This window comes from Passer montanus, unplaced genomic scaffold (assembly GCF_014805655.1).
Source record: "Passer montanus isolate IOZ18808 unplaced genomic scaffold, ASM1480565v1 scaffold116, whole genome shotgun sequence".
Classification (NCBI taxonomy): Eukaryota; Metazoa; Chordata; class Aves; order Passeriformes; family Passeridae; genus Passer; species Passer montanus.
In genome coordinates this window covers 635,402-658,275 of record NW_024358278.1, presented here as the reverse complement: position 1 = coordinate 658,275, position 22,874 = coordinate 635,402, and the positions used below count along the sequence as shown (strand labels likewise).

The 22,874-nt window shown below is 51.9% G+C and overlaps 1 protein-coding gene across 10 annotated transcripts in view; it reads left to right on the top strand.

Annotated features, from left to right (window-relative positions):
* The window catches only part of TIAM1 (TIAM Rac1 associated GEF 1), a 150,959-nt gene extending 131,848 nt beyond the window's left edge, over positions 1-19,111 (top strand). For 7 of the 10 annotated variants that reach the window (XM_039697027.1, XM_039697030.1, XM_039697029.1 and 4 more), the window contains 12 exons: positions 5,479-5,658; positions 6,056-6,124; positions 6,351-6,476; positions 8,262-8,370; positions 11,088-11,267; positions 11,380-11,498; positions 12,359-12,467; positions 13,451-13,509; positions 13,827-13,929; positions 14,066-14,153; positions 14,938-15,110; positions 16,818-19,111. In XM_039697027.1, coding sequence (XP_039552961.1) covers positions 5,479-5,658; positions 6,056-6,124; positions 6,351-6,476; positions 8,262-8,370; positions 11,088-11,267; positions 11,380-11,498; positions 12,359-12,467; positions 13,451-13,509; positions 13,827-13,929; positions 14,066-14,153; positions 14,938-15,110; positions 16,818-17,281 — 1,779 coding nt within the window. In that variant the 3' untranslated portion in view covers positions 17,282-19,111. Of the gene's footprint in view, positions 1-1,706; positions 1,935-5,478; positions 5,659-6,055; positions 6,125-6,350; positions 6,477-8,261; positions 8,371-11,087; positions 11,268-11,379; positions 11,499-12,358; positions 12,468-13,450; positions 13,510-13,826; positions 13,930-14,065; positions 14,154-14,937; positions 15,111-16,817 lie in introns of those variants that run through there. The other 3 variants (XM_039697034.1, XM_039697032.1, XM_039697031.1) reach the window with 3 other exon arrangements.
* Positions 19,112-22,874: the final 3,763 nt, after the last annotated feature.

Genomic DNA, 22,874 nt, shown 5'->3' with positions numbered 1-22,874 from the left:
TCCCCCAGGGCAGCATGTGTGCACGTGGGTGTGTGTTTGCTCAGGAGTGGTGCTTTTGCTTCTTAATCTGCAAAAGCCTCCGAGCTGTGGTGGTGCTGAAGGATTTGGAGGTGCAGCAGGAGCCCTCCCTTTTTCTGAGGAACTTGTCTTCTGTGTATCCTAAAGGCCTGCTAATGCAGAGCTTTCTTCTCTGTTGCTGTTGTCAAAGCAATGGTTCCATTATACAGAACAAGGAAAGATGAGTGTCTGCTCTGGTAAAATACTGGAAACCCTTCTCCAGGGCTGAGGTGTCAGTGGTGTGGGATAGCTGCTGCTCTCTGGACTCACTCCCTATCTAATTTCACCTCTTATCTCTTGGGGTGACATCTCGGTGGAGGGTGGCGAGCGAGGCGCTTTCCAGGTGCAGCCCTTCTCCTCAAGCCAGGCAGCTGGCCCTGGCCTGAGGTTTTCCACAGGTTGTTTTTGCTCTGGGGTGGACTTCTGCCTTTCCTTTCTGTCCCCATTTCATGTGGGGGCCAAGGGGAGGAGAGAGCTGGGAGGGAGAAGAGTGGGGGAAAGGACAGCTTGCTCTCTGCCACCTTTTTTGGCTTATTTTTATCTAGCACCAATTTCAGGCTGTTTGTAAAACAGGGGGCCATACCCCTCTGCCAGCCTCTATTCAACAGAGCATCAGAAACATTTCACACCAGAATTTCTTCAGTGGTTACTTGCCCTGGTGGTGACCTGATTATTTTGGCCTTTTCAGTATTGAGGTTCCAAGGGGGCACCCAGAAAAATGAATGTATGAATTGCAGGTTGTAGATGATGTTGCACGTTGCCAAAGGCTAAAATGGGTGCTGTACCGAATCTCAAAATCAGTCTTTGTGTATTTTCCTTTCCTGCCGTGGTCCTTTGAATGTACCTGGGGATGTGTAAGAAGTGTCAGCAGTTAAAATTGCTGCAGGACACCGGTTTCTCCCTGTTGCTAATTGCAGACCCGTGCCTGTGCAGTAAAGCCAATTACCTGGCAGCAGTGCTGCTTGGGGAGCGTGGATGGGCTCTGTGTGTGCACGCCCGTGCCTCTTGGAGGGATTTTTTTTCCAAGAAAAGTAGGTCGGCTGCTCTCTGCAGCATTACTCGAGACCGGCGTAAGTCTCCAAACCTTCCGTGTGCTGCAGTAGACGTGACGGGATTAAAAGGGGGATTTGCGGGGTCGCTTTCCCAGCGGCAGAGCCGGCTCTTGCAAGTTCCTTTCATTCCGTGCCGTGTTCCTTGCGCTGCTCGGTGTTCCCGAGCCGTGGGCTGGCAGGCAGCGGGCACCGATATTCCCGGTATTCCTGCTATTCCCGGTATTCCCCGGCTGCCCTCCGCATCCCAGCAGCGCCCGGCTCGGACCCCCGGACGCGGTGAGCAGATGGCGCGGGAGGGAACCGGGGCTGCCGGGACCGGGAGGGCGCTGCCCTGCCCCTCACACCCCGGGGAGCAACCGGGGGGAGCAGCTCGGGGTGCCCGGGAGGAGCAGGAGCAGCTCGGGGAGTCTGGGAGGAGCAGGAGCAGGTTGGGAAGCCTGGGAGGAGCAGGAGCAGCTCGGGGTGCCTGGGAGGAGTAGGAGCAGCTCGGGGTGCCTGGGAGGAGCAGGAGAGCATCTTGGGGTGTCTGGGAGGAGCAGGAGCAGCCCGGGAGGAGCAGGAGAACGGTTCGGGGTGCCTGGGAGGAGCGGGAGCATCTCGGGAGGAGCAGGAGCAGCCCGGGAGGAGCCGGAGAGCATCCCAGGGTGCCCGGGAGGAGCAGGAGCCGGCGCAGCCGCCGGGGATGTGCGGCCCCGGGCCGCGCTGCCCGCCCGGTGACAGCCCCGCCGCCTCCCCGGGATGTCGGCGCTCCGCAGGGGCAGCCGGAGGGTGCGGAGCGAGAGCGCCGGCAGGGACGGGGACTCCCTGTTCCGAATGCTGTACCTGGTGAGCGGGTCCGAGGGGCTGGGCTGGGAACTGGCGCTCGGGGCATTGTCCTGCGCTTGGTTTATCCCTGCAGGGCTGCTGGCTGCCGTGCCGGAAGGATGCGGGTCGGTGGGCTTTGTTCGGGCGGGCACTGCTGCTGGAGGGTGCTCCAGAGGTGCCCTGCTGATGCCCGGGCACCTGGGTGTCTCTCACAAGCAGGAAATGGCTTTCAGCACTGCCCCTGCGGGCAGCAGCCCCGGGTTGTGGCTGTCCTCCATCCTCCTCCGTGGAAGGGTGGGAGCTCGGCTGCTCTGCTGAGCCCCTTCCCGAGGAGGGGTTCATGTCTGTGAACTCCACTTTCCTGTCGTGGCAGCCCTCAGGCTCATTTTCAGCTTTTTGAAGGGATTGCCTTCGGGATTGTGCCTGAAGTGTGATGCCGTAATTCCCCATGAGAAATCCTGGTTTAGTGCTGTCATTGTCACTGCTGGCAGAGCTGGTGCGGGGAGATAAAAGGATGTTTCTCTTGCAGACCTTCCCTGCTTATCCACTCTCTATGGGAAAATGGGGACAGAGGGGTTTTTGTGAAATCTGCTTGAGAGTTTTCACCAAAATAGCTGTGCCCTGAAGCCCCCGTGTGCAGTGTGTGCCTGCTTTGTGTCTGGAAATGGATTTTTTAAAGGGAAGACTGGGTAGACAGGATTGTGCTTGGGGATGAAGCTGCAGGTGGAGTCATGCATTTCAGTTCTAGGAGAGAAACCTCAATATTTTTATTGATATGGGCTGATGAGGTAACTGAGTTTGCTGGTCAGTATGATGGTGGTTTAACAAGGCTTGGTGGTGAGGCTCACTTGGTTGTTTACTGCAGCCTCCCACTGAGGGATGAGGGTCACAAAGGACCCTCTGAGTTGCTAAATTCAGCGGGGTTTAGGTGCAGCTGGATCTGCTGCAGTCCCAGGCTCGGTCAGTGGTTTATGCCTGAAGGATTATACAGGCACAGCCAATGCTTTGCATCCCTTGCTGAGAATACAAAGCTCAGCACGTGCTGCTCTCTTCCCAGGGCTCTGCGGTGGCCAGGAGCCCCCAGCCTGGAGGGGACACCTGGGGACAGCTTCCCACTGAGGTGTGCTCACCAGCACAGCTGTTTGGTCAGCGGAGCAGCAGGACAGGCTTGTGGAGGTGACTGTGCTGGCAGTGTGGGGTGTGTGGGCAGGCAGGGCTGGCTGTGGCTGCAGCCCTCCAGCGGTTTGGTGTGCGTGCACAAGTGGAGATAAGGCTTTGGGAAGTGCTCCTCACTTCCTTCCTGCCATATGGGTGTCTGTGCTCCTGCTGGGGCACGCCACACGCCTCGGGGAGCTATTTCAGCCTCAGTGCTGAGCTGGTGTTTCACACCCCGAGCGGATTTTCGCTCTCTCTTTTTCTGGGTGACCCATCTTTCCCCGCAGGAGCCTGCACAGGATGGGGGGATCTGCAGAGGGGCAGGCAGGAGCTGCTTAAACATTTGGTTTATTTGGGGTTTGATTCCAGATTGTGCTCTGTTCATTAGAACTGGATTTATTTGTACATTTAGATATTAAAGTAAAACACTGGGCATGTGTGCCTCAAGCAGTGCTAGCAAAGCCAAACATGGCTGAGCAAAGCCTGTGCTGGGTCTCTGCAGTCTGAGACTATCACATCTGAGCTGTCAGCTCTCTGTGCCTTCCAGCAGAGCAGGGGGCTCGGGAAGGTGTTTTAACCTGGCTGCAGCCAGGCTTTCACCCACTGCCCTTGGAGGGTTTGGGGCTGTTGGGCTCAAGGTCACTCCTGCTGAAATCTGATGCAGATCTAATCCAAAAGTTTGGGTGGGCTTTATAGTTAAAAGTACGTTAAGTATGGGTGGAACCTTGCTGAGAAACAGCAGGAATTACTGAATAATTAAGATTAATAAATCTCAAATCTCAGTGACACAGAGCAGAGTGAGTTGGGGATGGACTGGTCCAACTCACTGCTTCCTCCTGCCTTCAGCTTGCAATGTTTTTCCTTTCTTCCACATCTGAGCTAATCCTCAGAAACTGAAGGTGAATATTTTCCCTGGAATGAAGTGTGTCCAAAAGGCATTTTTTTATAGACAGCCAGTTACAATGAGTTCTGGCTTACCAGAGTGTCCTGAAGAAAAGGATCCTTTGTGTCATGAGCATCTTTGCTCATGTGCTGTGCCGTGGCAGCTCAGGGGAGCATTTGCAGCCCCAAGAGACCTCTAAGGGAAGGGGGTGGAAATCTTTCCCTGTCCTAACATGGATTGTAGGTGCATGGAGAGGAAATAGCTCTGTGTGAGCAGACTGCATGGCTTAGAAAACATGGAGATCACAACTGCCAGTGGGTGGGAGTGAAGTGATGTCCCAGGGGCAGAGCTTTGTCTCCAAACTGCAAGGTGAGAATGTGCTTTTCACTCTCTCTTTTTCAAAAATATTTTTGGTTCGTTTTTTTCTCCTCTGCTCTCTTCTCTGATTGATCAGGCTGATTTTGGGTCAGTTGTTCCACAGAATTACAGAATTACCCATGTTGGAGAACACCTCTGAGACCATGGAGTCTGAGCTGTGCCAAATCGCCACCTTGTCACCCAGCCCAGAGCTCTGAGTGCCACCTCCAGGAATTCCTTGGGCACCTCCAGGGATGGGCACTCCAAACCTGCCTGGGAGCCCTGGCCACCCTTTCCATGGGGAAATTCCTGAACTGGGGGCTGCAGAGGCAGAGCTGGGGAATCACTGAGCCTGGATGGAGGTCCTGTGGCAGGATGGCCAGCTGTGGTCCCTGGAGCAGCTCCTTCCCTCCAGGTCTCCAGGAGGGATGGGGCCAGCCCACGGCTGCCGTGGCAATCCTGGAAGCCTGGGGCTGTCGTCACTGACACCAGAGACTATTCCTGCTCCAAACTCTGAAAGATGGGAGGAAATGATCTAACACGAGGGGGTGAAGTGAGGATAACTGCATTTTTATATAGGCAGCTGATTAAATATTAAAGGAGGCAGGGAGGTGGAGCAGCTCTGGGAAATGCACTCAGGGGAAGAAGTTCACCCTGGCAGGCACATTTCCAGACACAGCCCAGGGACACAGCTGCCTGCCCAGAGAGTTTCTGCTTGGAGCCTGGAGGGGCTTTGGCAGGGAGGCTCTGCTTCCCCACAGCCCAGCCTGGGTGGTTTGTGAGCAGAACTGTTCCCAGCACTGCTGCAGCCCCGGCTGGGGAACTGCCAGGGTGTGAGTTTTGTTTGCACAGGCATTTTTGGTTCCCAATTCTTGGGCTTCTCTCTGAGTTTGTCTGTCTTAAGTGCTGGATGAGCCTGTTTTATTAATTAAAATTCACATGTGTCTGAGACCAGGAATAGAGTTGAACAGCACTTCAGTTAATTAAAGGAGTTCTGCAGCTCCTTTTTTTTTATCCTCAGTCACAGAGAGACCCAGTAGACATTTGTGGTGCCTGTTGAGAAGTCCCCAAACTGCAACTGCTCAGCTGCAAACCCTCCTCAGCCCCTTTGTTCCTCTGCCTCTTACTTCCAATATTACCACTGCTCTTTCCTCTCCCTTCTCTCCAAAGAGCACAGAGCAGGTCGCAGCTTTCTGTCGCAGCCTGCATGAAATGAACCCCTCTGACTGCAGTGCTCCCCCCCAGGACTGTGCAGGGCCCCAGCTGAGCACCATGAGGCAGCTCACGGACGCAGACAAGCTGAGGAAGGTCATCTGTGAGCTCCTGGAGACCGAGCGCACCTACGTCAAGGTGAGGGCTTCAGCCTCAGCTCTGCTGCAAGGCTCCCCTGCTCCCTGGCTGGGCTGCACCTGTTGGGGAACTTGCATTCATTTCCATGATAGAAATATAGTCTATATATAAAATATATTGCTCCTAGAATGTCACTCCAACCACGGAGCTAAGGCATTTCCAAAGGCTCGGTTGTTAGGCTTGGCTGGTTGCAGTCACTGCTTGCTGAGGTCTGGTTTTGTAACCAGAAATGTGTGAATGTTTCCTTTTGCTGTCTTACACGGTGTGAAATCCAGCTATTTCGTGTTGTGTGTAAAAAGGGAAAGTCCTCAGATCAGGTGAGCATCATTTGCCACCTCAGCAAACATCCACAGGCAGTCTGAGGGACCAACGTGGGAATCTTTCTCTGAATTTTTAGGATTTAAATTGTCTGATGGAGAGATACCTGAAGCCTCTACAGAAAGAAACCTTCCTCACACCAGATGAGGTATGTTGAGCCTTGTTTGTGTGAAATCCATTTCACTGAATTCCATTTCTTTCAAATAATGGGTTAAGTGGAGTATCAAGGTGCTGCTCAGTAATGGCTGCAGCTTGTTTTTTCCTGACATCACATTGTTTTACAATTGCACTGGGAATTGCTGCAGTTCTAGAAAACACAATTTAGCCTCAAAGTGATATTTTCAGCATTCTGCTTTTATTTCTCCTTTTATTAGCTGGATGTTCTCTTTGGGAACCTGACTGAAATGGTAGCATTCCAGGTAGAGTTCCTGAAAACTCTGGAAGATGGAGTAAGGCTGGTTCCAGACCTGGAAAAGCTTGAAAAAGTTGAGCAATTTAAGGTAATAATTGTTCACTTTTATATATTAAAACCACATTATTTGCATTATCTCATTGTTTAAATTTTGAGGAAACCTTTAACACTCTGCATCCTATTTTCCTGACTATTGCCACTGTTCATGTAAAAACCTGCATCTTCTTCCATTTAAGATGAATTTTCAGCTGATGCTGGTGCTGCTGAAAAATGATTCTGCTGCAATTGTAGTTTATGCTGCATTTAGCCATATAGAGCACTAGAAACCATGTGCTTTTTGGTTCTATTCTTGCCCTTCTGCCAGATTTCTTGCCTTCAGCTGTCAGGAAATGCTAGAAATGGAAAGTTACATAAAATCCTTGTCCTGACAAGTCTCATGTTCAGAAGCCTTCTGGGGCTACAGATCAGAGCAATACATGGAATTTTGTATTTCCCCTTTCAGTGCATGGTGGCAAACTCTTCTGCCTTTCAGCAGGTGTGCATCTTCACAGGTAGAAATGGCAACTGCAGCTCTGTGAGCTTCGTTTAAAACCCAGGGGGATGTGGAGCCAGATTTCATTTTGTGTCTAACGCAGTGGTACTGGTAGTGGAGGCATGGCAAGGAGATGATGGAATCATTTTCCTCTGGGGAGTTCCACTCTGACTCTGAGCACCACTCACCTTGGTAAAGGACAGGATGAGTAGTAATAATAATAATAATAATAATAATAATAATAATAGTTCCTCTGGCCCCTGTGTGCTCTGAGCTGTAAGGGAGGAGTGCCAGGGAAGGTCCTTCCAGGCAAACTCCATCTCCCGAGTGCTGCTGGTCCAGCTCTTCCCACAAACCTGCACCCAGCTCGCTTTCAGTTCTGCCCTGGGCCCTGTCTGAAAGCAGCTGGGTGGGAGTGAAGTGTGGGGCTCTGTGCTTTCAGTTCTGCAGTTTGCTTCCCCTCTCCCCCTCAGTGTCCCCAGCTGCCCACGTGTGCTGTCTGGTTCCCAGGGTGTTTTGGGATGGTGGTTGACCCTGAACACCACCTCATTTCCAGGCAGGTGAACCCCTGGCTGTGTTTGTGAGGGATGGGTGTTGCCTGCAGCTCCTCAGTGCCCTGATCCACTGCAGGGTCAGACACATCCAGTCCCCCTGTGGCCATTGCTGAGGGTTTTGGATGCAGTCAGTGCAGCCTCCAGGCTGGGGCTTGGCTGGTGATGCTGATCACAGAGGCTGGATCCACACACCAGGGCTGGGCCTGTTTCCTGGTGGATGAGTCATGGAGTCACAGAATGGTTTGTTTGGAAGGAACCTGAAAGATCCCCCAGTTCCATCCCTTGCACTGTCCCAGGCTGCTCCGAGCCCTGTATAGCCTGGGCACTGCCAGGGATCCAGGGGCAGCTGTGGGCACCCTGTGCCAGGGCATCCCCACCCTCACAGGGAAGAATTCCTTCCTAATATCCCATCTAAACCTACTCTTACTTTAGTTTAAAACCACTCCCCCTTGTCCTGTCACTCCAGCCCTTTGTAAAGGGCTCTCTCCATCTTCCTTGCTGGCTCCCTTCAGGCACTGGAAGGCCACAGTGAGGTCACCCCAAAGCTTCTCTTTTCCAGGCTGAACAATCCCAATTCTGTCAGCCTTTCCTTCCTGCAGAGCTGCTCCATCCCTCTGACCATCCTGGTGCCTCCCTGGGCTCACTCCACACTGATGTCTTGGTGTGCAAGAACACTAAAGCTGAATTCTCCTGTCCTCCAAAGGCTGGATGCAAGCTTCAGACGACCTGGCTGAAGGCAAGTAGCTAAATGCCTTTTTACTAATTTTTTTTCTCCTTTTAATCTCAGAAAGTGTTGTTCTCCCTGGGTGGATCCTTCCTGTACTACGCTGACAGGTTCAAGCTGTACAGTGCCTTTTGTGCCAGCCACACAAAAGTCCCCAAAGTCCTGGTGAAAGGTAAGAGCCCCTTTCAGAGTTGCTGTGGGAAGTGGATTTGTAGAGAATTCTCAAAGCCTGACAGAAGGCTCACATAGTATACATCTGTCTGTAAACTTTGAGATAAGAAATGCTGACTTAGTGAGGCCATGGAATGGGACAGACATTGTTGACAGAGAAATGGAGCTAGAAATGAGTTTTAAAGGATGCGTTTGGAAATAAGACTGGATACTTTAGAGAAATAGAACTATGAAAGGTGGATTGTAGTAGGACCCATGAGGGATAATTTTAGATGATTGGCTTTAAGGCCTTTACAGCATGGTGTGACAAAAGCTGATAGGGCAAGAAACACTTAAAGTGTATTGTAATTAGAAATAGTTGGCTTCTGATTGTGAAGGCTTGAATTATAACATCTGTATTGTCTCACCCTTCACGTGAGACTGAAAATGGAACCAAAGATTTTAAAAGGCCTCTCAGTTACCCCATCTCTGGGTCAGAAAAGGGCTTAATCCAGCAAGTTGTCACAGCCATGTGCTGGTTGTGGTCACTGCACCCCAAAGCTCTGAGGGCAGGACTGGGGGCACACCCATGCCTGACTGCTCTCCAGCAGCCCTTGGAGCAGGGAGCTCAGTCTGGAGAGGCTCCTGAAGGGCTCTGTGCTGTGGGAGCACCCCATGGTGACACCTGAGCAGCTCATTGCAGAGCTGGCTCACCCTGCTTGGCAGTTTTTCTCTCCCCACCCTTTGTTTGCTCTCCCTTGCTGTGCTGGGTTTGTTTCCAGTCACTGGGAAGGTTTCCCGAGTGGGAATCACATCGTGGCTCTGGCTCTGTGCTGAGGGGTCACTGTGCTCTGGAACCAGGGGTGCTGGCTCTGTAGTGACCTCTGCATCCTCCTGGGGGTTGTGCCAGGAGTCCTTGCTGGTGGCAATCCCATGGAAGCCCCAGCCAGTGTGGTGGGACACTAGGAGAGGATCAGCCTGGGGGAAAGTTTTATGGAAGCTGGCGAGATATTTCAGCCCTCTCTCCTTCCTCTTGCCTTCACTCCAGTTTGCCTGAGAAGTGTCCATGGCAGAATTCCTAGCAGAGCTTGGCTTGCTGGGCTGCAGATGAAAGCCCTGTGGTCTGGCTCCTGGGCCAGCTTGCCTCGCAGGGATGTTTTCCCCTGTGGAAGTGTAAATCTCAGGGAGCTACCAGGGCTTCCTGCCATTCCTTTTTGGCCAAGACATTAAACAAATGCTTCCAGTTGTAGCAGCAATGCCATTGAGGGAGGAACTCTGGTTTTTCAAACAACATCTGCATGTCTGACAGTCAAAAATGTTGAGGTTTTTTCTTTCTTGGTTGTTTTGGGGTTTGGGTTTCTTCTGTGCACTTTTCCTTTTTTCATTTCTGCTAGTAAACTTTTATTCCCTGTGCTGCAAAGAATACTTGGCAGCTCTGTGGAATACATAAATAAATTATTTGCTGCTAGTCACATCTGTGCTTTCTTTTGGCATTATTTTATTGGACCCTAATGTTAAAGCTGTAAACCAGGTAGATCTGGTTATTTTGCTTTTCTTTTCCATTGCTGACTGTATTTATAAATGAGACAGTGTTGTGCTTGAATTATGGCATGAACAGAACTTAAAATTCCATTCCAGAGGTAAATCTCTTCGACAGCCTGGGAATATATTTCAGGTATCACTTGGTGTCCTCAGCTGAGGTGCAAGTGGCTTTTGCATTTGAAACTCAAGTTACTTTATGTAAATCAGGTGACTGCCTGCAAAAAAACCCCAACCCCGGCAGGGGACATGACTCCAATAAAAGCAATTGTGTGGAATTGCTCCTGCACTGAATAATTTGTGTGTCTATAAATACCACCTCCTCCTTCCTTCCATCTTTGTGCTCCAGTGGAGGGAGCAACAGAGAAAATGGCAATTTTGTAAATTCATAGCAGTCAGGTAGAAAAGATGATGGCAGTCAGGTGTCCAGTCTGCCTGTGCTCCCAAAATCTGGTGCATTAGCCTCAGTTTCTGCTCCTGCCTCTCACCAGCTCCTGCTGGTTGCTGTGACTCAGTGCTGCATTTGGAGGTGTAATGAGGTAACAAGAACCAGACTTGCCAATGTTGTGGGTGCACCATGGCTTAGAAGCAGTGACTTCTCACAAATGTCCAAAGTGAGACTTGGCTTAGAGGGAACAGATGATTAAAACAGTTTGTGCTGCTCTAAAATAGCTGCCAGGCCAGAAGTACCTACTGCTCCTCCTGAGAGGCAGCTCCCATGACCAGGGACAGGACCCAGGGAAGGGCTGAGCTGTGCCAGGGCAGGTTTAGCTTGGATTTAGGGAAAGGTTCTTCCCCCAGAGGTGCTGGCACTGCCCAGCCCCCCCAGGGAATGGGCACAGCCCCACAGAGCTCCAGGGATGCCCAGGGTGGGATTGTTGGGTGTCTGTGCAGGGCCAGGGGTTGCACTGGATGGTCCTTGTGGGGCCCTTCCCACTCAGGAGATTCTGCCATGGATAGTGCAATTAAAATTGCCCATGCTGGAGGTGGATGCCTGCTGTGAAATCCTAAATAGCACATCCGGGGAGAGTGGCAGTGACTCAAATCCTGGAGGGCGTAAATCGAATTCTGCAGGCCCAATAAATCTGCACTTCCTCACAAAATGCCTCCGGATAAACCAATTTAAACCTGGAAAAGTTGCTTTCTCAGGGCAGCAGCAATGCTTTGTCACTGATCAATGGCTTCCCTTGAATCTGGCAGCCAAGACAGACACTGCTTTCAAGGCGTTCCTGGACGCCCAGAACCCACGCCGGCAGCACTCCTCCACCCTGGAGTCTTACCTCATCAAACCCATCCAGAGGATTCTCAAATACCCCCTCCTGCTCAAGGAGCTCTTTGCTCTCACTGACGTGGACAGTGAAGAACATTATCACCTTGATGGTAAGGACTTAACCCCACTTTCCTCTGGCTCACCTTGCTCTTGAGCCTGCCCCCATCCCTTCCTCTCAGAGGGTCAAAATTCCCTTTTGCTCATCCCCTGCCTCTCTTCCAGTGGCCATCAAAACCATGAACAAAGTTGCCAGCCACATAAATGAAATGCAGAAAATCCATGAAGAATATGGGGCAGTGTTTGACCAACTCATAGCGGAGCAAACGGGGGAGAAAAAAGAGGTAACAATCAGATTTAGAGGGGAAAGGGTTATTTTGGTGCCTGTTAAACAGGATCCAGTATTTACCTTTTCTGCTGTGCCACTGAAGTAAATCATGCCACAAACAGATAAATCCCAGCTCAGCCGAAGACCTGAAGTGAATTCAGACTTCACTGAGGGGAGGGTGGAGGGATGGGATAACATCCCCTGAACTGGGGGTGGCCCTCAGTTTGTCACTCTGGGCACCATAAGGACAAAGGTCTGGTTGCTGCACCTCCCAGCAGCTGGAAACTCCTTTCTTAGTGTGTTCCCAGCAATGTGGTGGCCAAAGAGGAGCCTTGGGGCAAGGTCAAGCCCCTCAGTTTGTCACTCTGGGCACCAAAGGTCTGGTTGCTGCACCTCCCAGCAGCTGGGAACTCCTTTCTTAGTGTGTTCCCAGCAATGTGGTGGCCAAAGAGGAGCCTTGGGGCAAGGTCAAGAGCCACAGCAGCTGTGGGGAGGGGCTGCTTCGGCCACTGCACCCGATGCCGTCCCTAAACTTCACCCCAGACTGAATATGTGCTTAAATATTCCAGCAAAACACAAAGAAACTGGTAGGGAGAAAAAGGGACAAAGGGGAACAAAAGGCAAAGAAAACATCTGGTTTTGACCTTGGCTTCCAAGAGCTGGACTCTTGAGTTTAACTGACCCTAATTTATGCTCGTTAATTAAGGGTTTTCATGCATCTGTTTGCAGTCAGCTGATGAAATACTCCTGAAGTTTGCTGGGGGGGAATTTTGTTCAGGACTAGACTTCATGCAAGTTTCCTTGAGCTGCACACTGCCATCAGGTTCCTTGAGCTGATTCCAGCCCTTGTCTTTGTGCCTGTGTTGGTGTTGGCAGGTGGCCGACCTTTCCATGGGGGACTTGCTCTTGCATAACACAGTGATATGGCTGAACCCTCCTGCTTCCCTGGGCAAGTGGAAGAAGGAACCTGAGCTGGCAGCCTTCGGTTTGTATCCCAGGACTTTCATTTCACATGCCTTGGAGACTGGCAGCTGTGCCTTGGCAGATGTTGGAAGTATCGGAGCATCGCCTTCCCAGGGCTGGCTGCAATTTAAACGTGGGCTTGTCCCTTTGCTGCAGGGCTCAGTTCTGCTCTCTGGTAGTTATCCTGGCTCAGGTGAAAGGTTTGTGTGCTTGGGAGTAGAGGACACCCATCCCAAGCAGTTATGGATGCTCTGGAGGACAGGCTGTGGGAGCTGGGCCTGGTCCCTCTTGGCAGGGAAAAGCTGGGAGGGGGTCTGTCAATGCACACAAATATCGCATAAATTCACACAAATGTCCCATTAACTCACACAAACACCCCATCAACCCACACAAATATCCCATAAATTCACACAAATACCCCATCAATGCACACAAATACCCCCTGGTCCCTCTTGGCAGGGAAAAGCTGGGAGGGGATCTGTCAATGCACATAAATATCTCACCAATCAATCCACACAAATACCCCATCAATGCACACACAATGCACACAAATACCCCATCAATGCACACAAATACCCCATCAATCCATAAAAATATCCCATCAATGCACACAAATATCCCATCAACCCACACAAATACCCATCAATGCACACAAATACCCCCAGGGCTGTCACAGGATGGTCCCACACTGCTCAGTGGTGCCAGTGCCAGGATGAGCAGCAGTGGCCATGAACTGAAACACAACGAGTTCCACCTCAGCCTGAGGAAGAACTTCTGTCCATGGAGGGGGCAGAGCCCTGGAACAGCTGCCCAGGGAGGGCCTGGAGTCTCCATCTCTGGAGACATCCCCAAAACCCCAAATTCCTGTGTCACCCGCTCCGGGTGACCCTGTCTTTGTGGGGGGGTTGGACTGGGTGATCTCCAGAGGTTCCTTCCAACCCTAGCTGTCCTGGAATTCTGGGATTCTGTGACTCCATAGCTTTTGTCTCTAACTTTCTCCTCCAGTGTTCAAAACTGCCGTGGTCCTCGTGTACAAGGATGGTTCCAAGCAGAAGAAGAAACTGGTAAGTGTGCAGGGACTGTTTGGGTGATGCTGCGTGCATTTCTGGGGCTGTGATGGAGTTCTGCTTCCCACAAAGTCATGGAACTGGAATGTGCTCTGGCATGTGTGGTCCCTGGTGTGTGAGGAGCTGGGTGGGCACAGCAGGCATTGCTTTATCCTTTGTTGCTACGCTTGTCACATCCATTCCCAGAGGGAGATATGAGGTGGGAAAAGCAGGATTGCAGCAGGTCTGTAGCTGGGAGCCCTCAGCACAGGGCACAGGACTGTCTGCCTGCCCCAGGGCGTCTCCTTTCCTGACAGTGCTTGAAATCCTTGCAGGGAGGATCCCACAGAGCCTCGATTTATGAAGACTGGGATCCGTTCCGGTTCCGCCACATGATCCCTTTGGAAGCGCTGCAGGTGCGGGCCCTGGCCAGCGCAGGTAATGTCCCAAACCCGGGTCTGCCAGCCCTGCAGTGTGCCCTGGGCACCCTCACTGGGCACTAAATGCAGCTGCAGTAAATGCTTTGCAGTTGCCTGTGAAGGCAGACATCAAGTCCTGCTTGGTTTCCCTCCAGATGCAGAGACCAATTCTGTGTGCGAGATTGTCCACGTCAAATCTGAGTCTGAGGGCAGGCCAGAAAGGACATTTCACCTCTGCTGTAGGTAAGTGGCATTCCCTGTTCTCTGTTTTCCTTCACAGCTGCATCTCTGCACCCCTGCTTGCCTGTGTGTGTCCTTCGAGGCAATCTGGGAGCAGCCAGTTAGGGAGAGCAGGGAGAGGGTGTTCAAACCCAACTTCTGGGAGGTAGAATTTTGTACAGCCTCTGAAAATAACTTGATCAGCTTTGCACCTTTAAGGGAAAAGCCTTATTGCAATTCTCCAGTTAAACTGCAGCAATGGCAGGTGTTGTGTTCATCTGGTTCCTTTCATGGCACCAGGTCCCAGCCTCTGCACCTAAATGAACATCCATTGTTGTGGTGGTGGTGGTTTTAGGGTTCAAGGAAGAACTTGGAACACACGTTCATGAGTATCCAGCAGAGCTGGTGTCAAGCCAGTTCCTGCTTCTAGGAAGAGTTGCAGGAGCTGTGCAGCTGTGGGGTGTGTTTGCAGGACAGCTGGACTGAGCCCCACAGGTCACTGGATGTGTGCTGCCCACAGCCAGTGTGGGTGGCACTGCAGGGAAAGGAAACCTCGAGAGGGCTGAAAGGCTCAATGTTTTATTAACGACCTGGGTGTTGGTTTCCTTGGATGCCCACTGCAGCGACCATGGATTTAGGTTTGCTTTGAACATACTGAGTTCAGGGCAGTGTTCTTCGGGGCAGCGCCTGCCAGTCAGTTTGCACTGTCTTAAATCACAGAACTGGCCATTATTTGCCTCATTTACAGCCAGCTTTTAGCAGTTCCCAAGGGGTAACTCTGCCTTTTGTATTCCCACCTCTTTTTCAGCTCTCCAGAGCACAGGAAGGACTTTCTGAAGGCAGTGCACTCCATCCTGCGGGACAAACACAGAAGACAGCTCCTTAAAACCGAAAGTTTGCCCTCCTCCCAGCAATATGTTCCTTTTGGTGGAAAAAGATTGTGTGCTCTAAAAGGTGCAAGGCCAGCCATGAACAGGGCAGGTACTGTAGGGCTGCAGACTTTCAAGATCCCAGTAACCCCGGCAGCACTGTAGGACACACGGTGGTGTCTGTCACTTGTATATAGGATTAGCATTCTCTCCTGTGTGTGTAAAAACTGCTGGTTTTCCATGCTTCACTTCCCTGAGAGCCTTAAATTGCCTCTATTTACCTTGCTTTGCACTCGAGGCTCAGCTCCAGAGCAGTGCTTGTGGCCTGGAAGGGAGATGGGATTCCTGGCTGTGCACTCTGACTCTGACCTGGGGCTCAGCTGAACAGAGCAGAAGCTGTGTGATCCTTAAAAGCATGTACAGAATTTTGAGGGAACCCGAGCACTTTGGAACTAAAATGCACAAGGAAAAATGGCTCCCCTGAGCTTGGTTTGAAGGGGCAGCTGTGGGTGTCCTCCACCTGAGCCTTTCCAGCTCAACTGCTAAAGGGCACGTGCTCCTCCTTCCCACATTTGGAGAAGCATGCACTTGGTACTCCTATTTTTGTAATGGCCTGTCCTAAACCATGGATTTTCCTTTGCAGTTGACTTCAGGGAAAAGCAGGTTTTCATTTTCAGACCTCTAGATGCTGGAGGGAAGAAACATTTGCTTCCAACCCCAGAGTACACGGCACCGCTGCGTGTTTTGTTCTGGTCTGTTGTGTATTTCTTGTTCTGCTCAGTAGATCCAGCACTGTAGACAGCCAGGCTTTGTGCTGCTCCTCTGACCAGGGCAGGCCAGCCCAGCACCAGCTGAGCCCAGCTTCTCACTCGGGTGCTGCTGGAGATGCCAGACCTCCTTTTGGTTTGGCTCCGTGGGGCATTTGCGTGATGAATTCTGCAGGGATTAAAATCCCACCTTGCAGTCCAGACCTGTTCCTACAGTTAAGCAATTGCAATTAATGCACCTTGTGAGGCTCAGGGATGTTGAAATGTGACCTCAACCCCAGGCAGAGCTGGATAAACTCATCCTGCAGTGCTGAGGTGCTGTTCAGTGCAGGGAACTAACTCCAACCTCGGAGCTCTGTGTGTGCCCCTGAGGCACCGTGGTGCCCGCAGGATTTGCCCCTGCTTGGGAAGATGTTCTGACACAGAGGATGGGAATTTGCTAAGGGGCCAGTTGCTGAGTAGATGCTGAGCATGGAACTTCTGACAGCTCTTCTGGGTTGGGGGATTGTTTTTGTCCTTGCCCAGTAAGGAGGAAATGAGGAAGGGAGTAGCAGAGCTTGGTCAGGGAATGTAATTCCCTGTAAATAACACAGCATCTTCAGCACTGAGCTAGCCCCTGGGGAAGCTGTAGGAAAGCTGCTCTGAGCCCAGATGTCCCTCTGCAAGGTGTGAAGCTGCTGGATTTTGTGGTGTGCTGGCAGCAGGGGCTGCGAGTGAGAAGCTGAGCTGAGCAGGTGCCCTTGGTGGTGCCCGGTGCTCAGGAGGAGCAGTTGAGGGCCATGATCTGTGGCACGGTGGATCCAGAGCCGTGATCTGTGGCACGGTGGATCCAGAGCCGTGATCTGTGGCACGGTGGATCTGAGCAGCAGGAACTCCTTGTGTGGCCTCAGAGGCCTCATGCCGAGGAGCTGAGGATCCATGGCCCCTGGGAGATGGGAATGACCAGGCCCTGCCCGCCCGGTGCCCGGCGTGCCAGACAGGACTTAGCTTTATCCCAGAGTTGTGCCGTGTGTGTGTAAAACACCTGTGGGGTTTTATCTTTGTGTGTGCAGTGTCAGCCCCGAGCAAGTCTCTGGGGAGGAGGAGGCGGCGGCTGGCCCGAAACAGGTTTACCATTGACTCGGAGGCCGTCCACGGCAGCAGCCCCGAGAAAGAGCCCGCGCAGGGAGGGGACACTGACCGCTGGGTCGAGGAGCAGTTCGACCTGGCGCAGTACGAGGAGCAGGAGGACATCAAGGAGACCGACATCCTGAGCGACGACGACGACTTCTGCGAGGCGGCGCGCGGGGCGCAGCGCGAGCTGCGGGAGCGGCTGCAGGCCGCGTCCCTGGCGGGCGGCCGGCGGCCCGAGCGGCCCTGCCCGCCCGGCGACGCGCACGCCGCCAGGATGGCCCAGCTGAGGAAGCAGGCGGCCCTGCCCGCCATCAACGGCGCCGCCGAGGCCCACGGCGAGGAGGTGATCTGGGTGCGGCGCGAGGACTTTGTGCCCGGCAGGAAGCTCAACACCGAGCTCTGAGGCGGCGCTGCGGGTGTCCCCGAAGCCCTCGGTCCCTCCCATGACCCCGCGGATTGCACACTTGCACACGCCGTCGCGGCAGCTCCGCCAGTCCCAAGCCATGCGGCCACGCTTCGGGCAACTGTCAAACGCTCAAAAACCGGGAACGAAACGAGCTCGAGGTCCTGCCTTGCGTTAACCAAGGGCTTTCACACTATTTTATTTATTCTAAAACAATCAGGGGCTGGAATTGAGCATGGGGAGAAGGTAATCACTGGAAAACAAATTGCTCTGGGTGTCCTGAGCTCTGTGCGGCGAATGGGCTCCGGCAGGAGCGCGAGGACAGAGGGGGCGGTGGCCGTGAGAGCCGGCGGTCGTAGGCTCATCTCCTTCACGAGGAATCTGCCTTTTTAACCTGTACAGTCGCAGTATTCTGACTCCCTTTCCCTCTCTACATGTAAGAGAATATCCATGTATTTTAGGAACGTGTGAGGAAAGGTTTGGGATTTATGTCGTGTTCAGTCCTCTTGGTCTGTGGCTGGTCTAATTTAATGTCGATGTTGGAAGCTCTAGTTTTACATACTCTTGTAAAGATGCCAAACTCTCTTGAAAGAGATCCAAATTTAACACTTGAAGAAATATTTTTTTGTATTTTACCTGAGATGCAGGGGCACAAAGGGGTAAGAGATTTAGGGTAGCTCCACGTCTAGGATACGAGGCTAGCTTTTTGCAGAGGGTTAGGAACGGTGGTTTTATATTAAAATATGAACTGGAAACTCTTATTTAGGTATAACTTTCTTCAGGAAAAGGTTTATTGTATAGGTTTGAGACTGGAGTTTAGTTAGCTAATAAAAAGAATAATAAATAAAATGACATGACTGAATTGCAGTGGAGCAAAGGGATCTCTGGTGTGCTCTTGCTGGAGCCACAGATCCCTTTGCCCCTCTCTCTCTGGCAGAGTTTGGGCTTAGGGGACAGGGAATTCATGGCCAAAAAACTGACCTCACCCACTCTGCTACCATGGGTGAAACTAGTGTATTTTAATTCCTTTATAAAAGCTTTTCCACTGCAATAGAGGATGAAAAAAGTTCTACACAGGTAAACTTCTTTAACATTTTAAATCTTTTATTTAAACATCTAAAACAGGGTAAAATGTGACTAAAATCTCGTGGTTTTTAAGTAGACTTCCAGATACGAAACACAAAATAGCACTTTTTTTTAAAGGATTTATATAGCTTTCCCCATTGCAGTCTCACCTATAGGAAAAAAAAAAAAAAGGAAGATTATATGAAATTTTGTTTCGTTTTGCTGGTATCTATTGATGTTTGACACATCACTGGGTACTTTGAGAACCTGAAATTTTATAATAGCCTTAGGATTATATTTTATAAAATCCACTCTGACTATATTTTAAAGCATAACAAAAATTATCCCCTTCCCCCAAAACATCCATCACTGTCTGTGTGTCCCAGCTGGCACCCTCCCCTCCCCTGGTTTCTGGTGCACTATACTTACGAAAGCTTTCTCTAGTAACTTTTTTGCTATCTCCTGGTTTCTTTTCGTAAGAGCTTTAGAGGAGTTTCTACCCCCTTTGTATGACCTCATGGTTGTTTTTGTACCATCCCCTGTCGGTGTCCTGGGCTGCTCCCAGAGCATGCAGTCAGCACTCACGTTCTGGAAGGCTGGTACTGGGAAGGTACCGTGGCTCTTGTACATAACGTCATGACATGTCTATGTCAAAGGTTCTTATATATTTCTTTTATAAGCTGAAAGAAGGTCTATTTTTATGTTTTTAGTTCTATGAATGGAACGTTGTAAATGCCTGTCGGAAATAAAATACTGGAGGAAAAAGAAAAAAAAACAAAACAAAAAACTGCAGAGAGTGGTGCATGGAGGCCACAGGTGGTGTGGAGCCTGTCACAGGAGGGCTCTGAGGTGGGAAGGGTGATCCAGGGAGGAGGTCCTGCATTCCCACCTGGGGCAGCTCGGGAAGGAGCCCTCAGGTAAGGTTGTGGTGAGGGGACAGCACACATTTCACTTATGGCACCCATATCCAGCCATTCCTGCTGCTTTTCCACCTCGGGAAGGAGCCCTCAGGTAAGGGTTTGGTGAGGGGACAGCACACATTTCCCTTATGGCACCCATAACCATTCCTGCTGCTTATCCACCTTGGGAAGGAGCCCTCAGGTAAGGCTCTGCTCGTGTTTTGGTGAGGGGACAGCACACATTTCACTTATGGCACCCATACCCAGCCATTCCTGCTGCTTTTCCAGGCTGGTCACAAGGATCCTTCAAGTGAGTGTTTCAAAAAATGAGATAAAAAGCAGCAAATTCCAGAAGAATTCCCACTGCATTGGAGGAGCTCCCCAGTCTGTCCGTGGCCAGTTCCTTGGCCAGTCCCTCTCCCTCTGGGGAGCTGGGTTTGGCCCACACTCGGGGAGTGTGCTGGGGGTTGGCACAGCATGGGAGAGCACGGGCACCCACAGATGGAGCTGGGATGGCACTCTGGGGGATGACAAAAGTGACACAATGGTTAAAATGGGCCGGGGTGTGTGCAGCACTGCCTACAGCGTGCCTTGCAGCAATGCAGTGCTTGCTGCCTCAGCCAGGGTTATTTTTGGCTTGTAAGGCCACCAGGCTAATCCACACTCCTCAGGAAGTCGGGGAGATGGTGAGAAGAAGACAGAGTGAGGACCTCAAGAGGAAAGCAGCCCACGAGTGGTGACAAGTGACACGGGCATGCCAGCTCCACAGCTGGAACGCTTTGGCTTTAGAGCTGTGCTGCCACCAGCCAGGAACAGAGGAGCACAGAGGGAAAATCCTCCCGCAGGTAATTCCCTGTGCAGTTTGGAGAGGTGAGCAGCAGTACCTTGTTCCTGTGCCAGGCCAGACCCGGGTGTGCCCTGTGCCAGAGCTGTGCCAGAGCTGTGCCAGATCCCCGGCTGGCAGGGTGTGCATGACCCCTCTGCCACCCCACCTTGGTCCAGCAGCCAAGGGGGCTGCTGCTGGGGAAAACACTGAAACAAAACAGCTAACCCAAGGAAACAATTAGAAATACCACGTTGAAAAATAAGGAGGGCTTGAAATTAATTAACGTTGCAGGAAACGGATCAAAGGCAGAAACTCGGATCCATAAAGCTGCAGAGAGGTGCGAATGGAATGTTAAATATGTCCATGGGTGGAGGGCAGGCTCTGAGTCGATGCCTGGGGTGCTCAGAGTGTGGCAGGAGAGGGCATTTTGCCCATGGCCTCAGTGCTGGGGAGATGGAGGAGCCCCAGAGAGGGACACGGGCTGTTCTGGATCAGCTGTGCCCAGGGCCCAGGAGCCTCTGGCGCTGCCTTTTAAACCCAAGTGCCCAGCTCTGCTTCCAGCAGCTTTTTCCTTCAGTTCCTGGAAAAAAACCCGCTCTGCTGCCTTCTGGGTTGGTACAGCAGGAATTGTTGCTCCTTAAATTTCCTCCATGGGAGCCTGGGGTTGGGGTTAGGATTGGGGTTAGGGTAAGGGTTTGGATTGGGTTAGGATAAGGGTTAGTGTAAGGATTAGGGTTAGGCAGCCCTGTGTGCTCCCCCCAGTCGTGCTGAAGGCTTTTCCTCGCTCATCAGAGCTGACACCCACAGCACAGCACCCCGGCATTCCTGAGTGATCCCGGTGGTTCCTGCTGGGCTGGCAAGGTCCTTGCTGTGCCCGTGACAGGACTGACCACTGCCATGGCCACTGCCAGGACCAGAGTGACCATTCCCATGTTCCCTGCCAGAACACCAGTGACCATTCCCATGCTGGCTGCCAGGACGGAGTGTCCACTCCCGCTGGCTGCTGTGCTGCTCTCCCTGTCCCTGTCCCGGGTAAATCCGGGATTCTCCGCCGCTCCCGCTGGCTGCTGTGCTGCTCTCCCTGTCCCAGGTAAATCCGGGATTCTCCGCCGCTCCCGCTCCGTTCCAGCCGCGGCCGCCGGGCGTCCCCCTCGCCCCGCAGATCGCTCCCGGCTGCTCGGGAATCCGAGAGCTTTCCTCTCTCAAGGAAACCCAGGAACAGAGTGACTGGCAGGCGGTGCTCAGCGGCATCCCCCGCTTTGCTGGCGCTGCGGAACCCTCCCATGCCATCCCTCCGCTGGCTTTGAGCGTCATTCCATTAGGGAAAGTCATTTCCAGGGATGGGTTCGGCTTCTCTTCATCTCAGCAGAGATGAAACCCCTCCAATTAACTCCTCAAGGGGCATTAGAGAGCCGAGGAGCTCCGTGGTTGTCTGGGGGTGGTGAGGCTGGGAGTGAGCTCAGTGCTGGAGGTGGAACAAAGCTTGGGTGGAAATGCACTTAAATCCGCTCTGTCCCCACTAAAAAAGCCCTTCAGATCTCCAATATGAAATTAAAAGCCTCGAGCAGAGGGAGAGCATCAGCTCTCTTCGAGGTCACTGCAATACCAGACTCTATTAGCTGAATTATACACTGGAATGCTCCAGGAAAAGGAGATTAAAAGAAAGTTACTTGAAAAGATAAGAAAACCCAACACTCTGCTCCCTCTAACCCTCAGGAGACATGAGAAAACGAGCAGCTGGTAATGAAGAGATTTTTAAATGACCCTTCTTTGCCTGTCTCCTGTGTAAAAGAACAGAGAAAGAGCTGTTGTTGAAGGTAAAATGAAATGGCAGTTCTATTCAGTTGTGGGGGAGTTAGGGCTGTTTTATTTGGGATATTTAGCCCTCCTGCCACCAATAACAGCAGTTACACCTGGTGTGTGGAGCAGATTTTTCTGGGGAAGCACAATGCACCAATTAAACTTCCTCATGGATTCCTGCTCTCTGGTCCTGAAGGCAAGGAAATCAAACAGGGATGAGGAAGGGCTCTCCCCACATTTAACTATTCTTTTAGCTTTCACAGGAGGGAAAGGGCTTTTCTGTGTCTCACGAGGAGCTGGGGTTGTTTGGAGGTAGCAGTGCCACTTCCACCAAGCTGAGGCTGCATCACTCCCTGCGGTGTCAGGTTTGGCCAGAGCATTTCCTTCCTGGGGCTCCCCCAGCAGCCAGAGCCAGCCTTGCCTTTTGATGGCACCTCTGGGGACGTTGTGGACATTGTGTGTGTTTGCACGGAGCCAAAGGGACGGCGTCACTTGGTGCCTTTGCTGGTGCAATGAAATGCAGCCGAGTTTGGGACTGCTAGCACAGCACACAGAAACGCTGAGAGATGCAGGTGCACACCCGGTGCTCAGGCTGGTGAAACCCCCCAGAACAATTTTTGCTGGTGGCTCTCTTGTTTTGGTGACAGCAGAAGGGCCCTCCCAGGAGCTGCAGTGGATTTAAGGGGATGAGGAGGTCTGGCATTAGTTCCTGTGAAAACTGGTGTCTGAGCATCGAGGCAGGAGTGGGGAGCACACAAAAGGCACAAGGCTCAGAGTTTCCCTGACAGCCTCGATTGGAACAGCAGTAAATCCAAATCAAAGGGTGCTGGTGGCTCAGTTTGCCTGCTGTGGCTGGGGAAAGCTCTTCCCACTCAGCCATCACAGGTAAATTTATCCTGCTGAAAGGAAAAGTGCTCACCTGCCTGGGGCTGGAATGTGCAGGGGGCAAACAGCTTCGTTTTCTCCTCTAAAGGCAAAACACAGAGAGAGGTGTAGTTTGTGT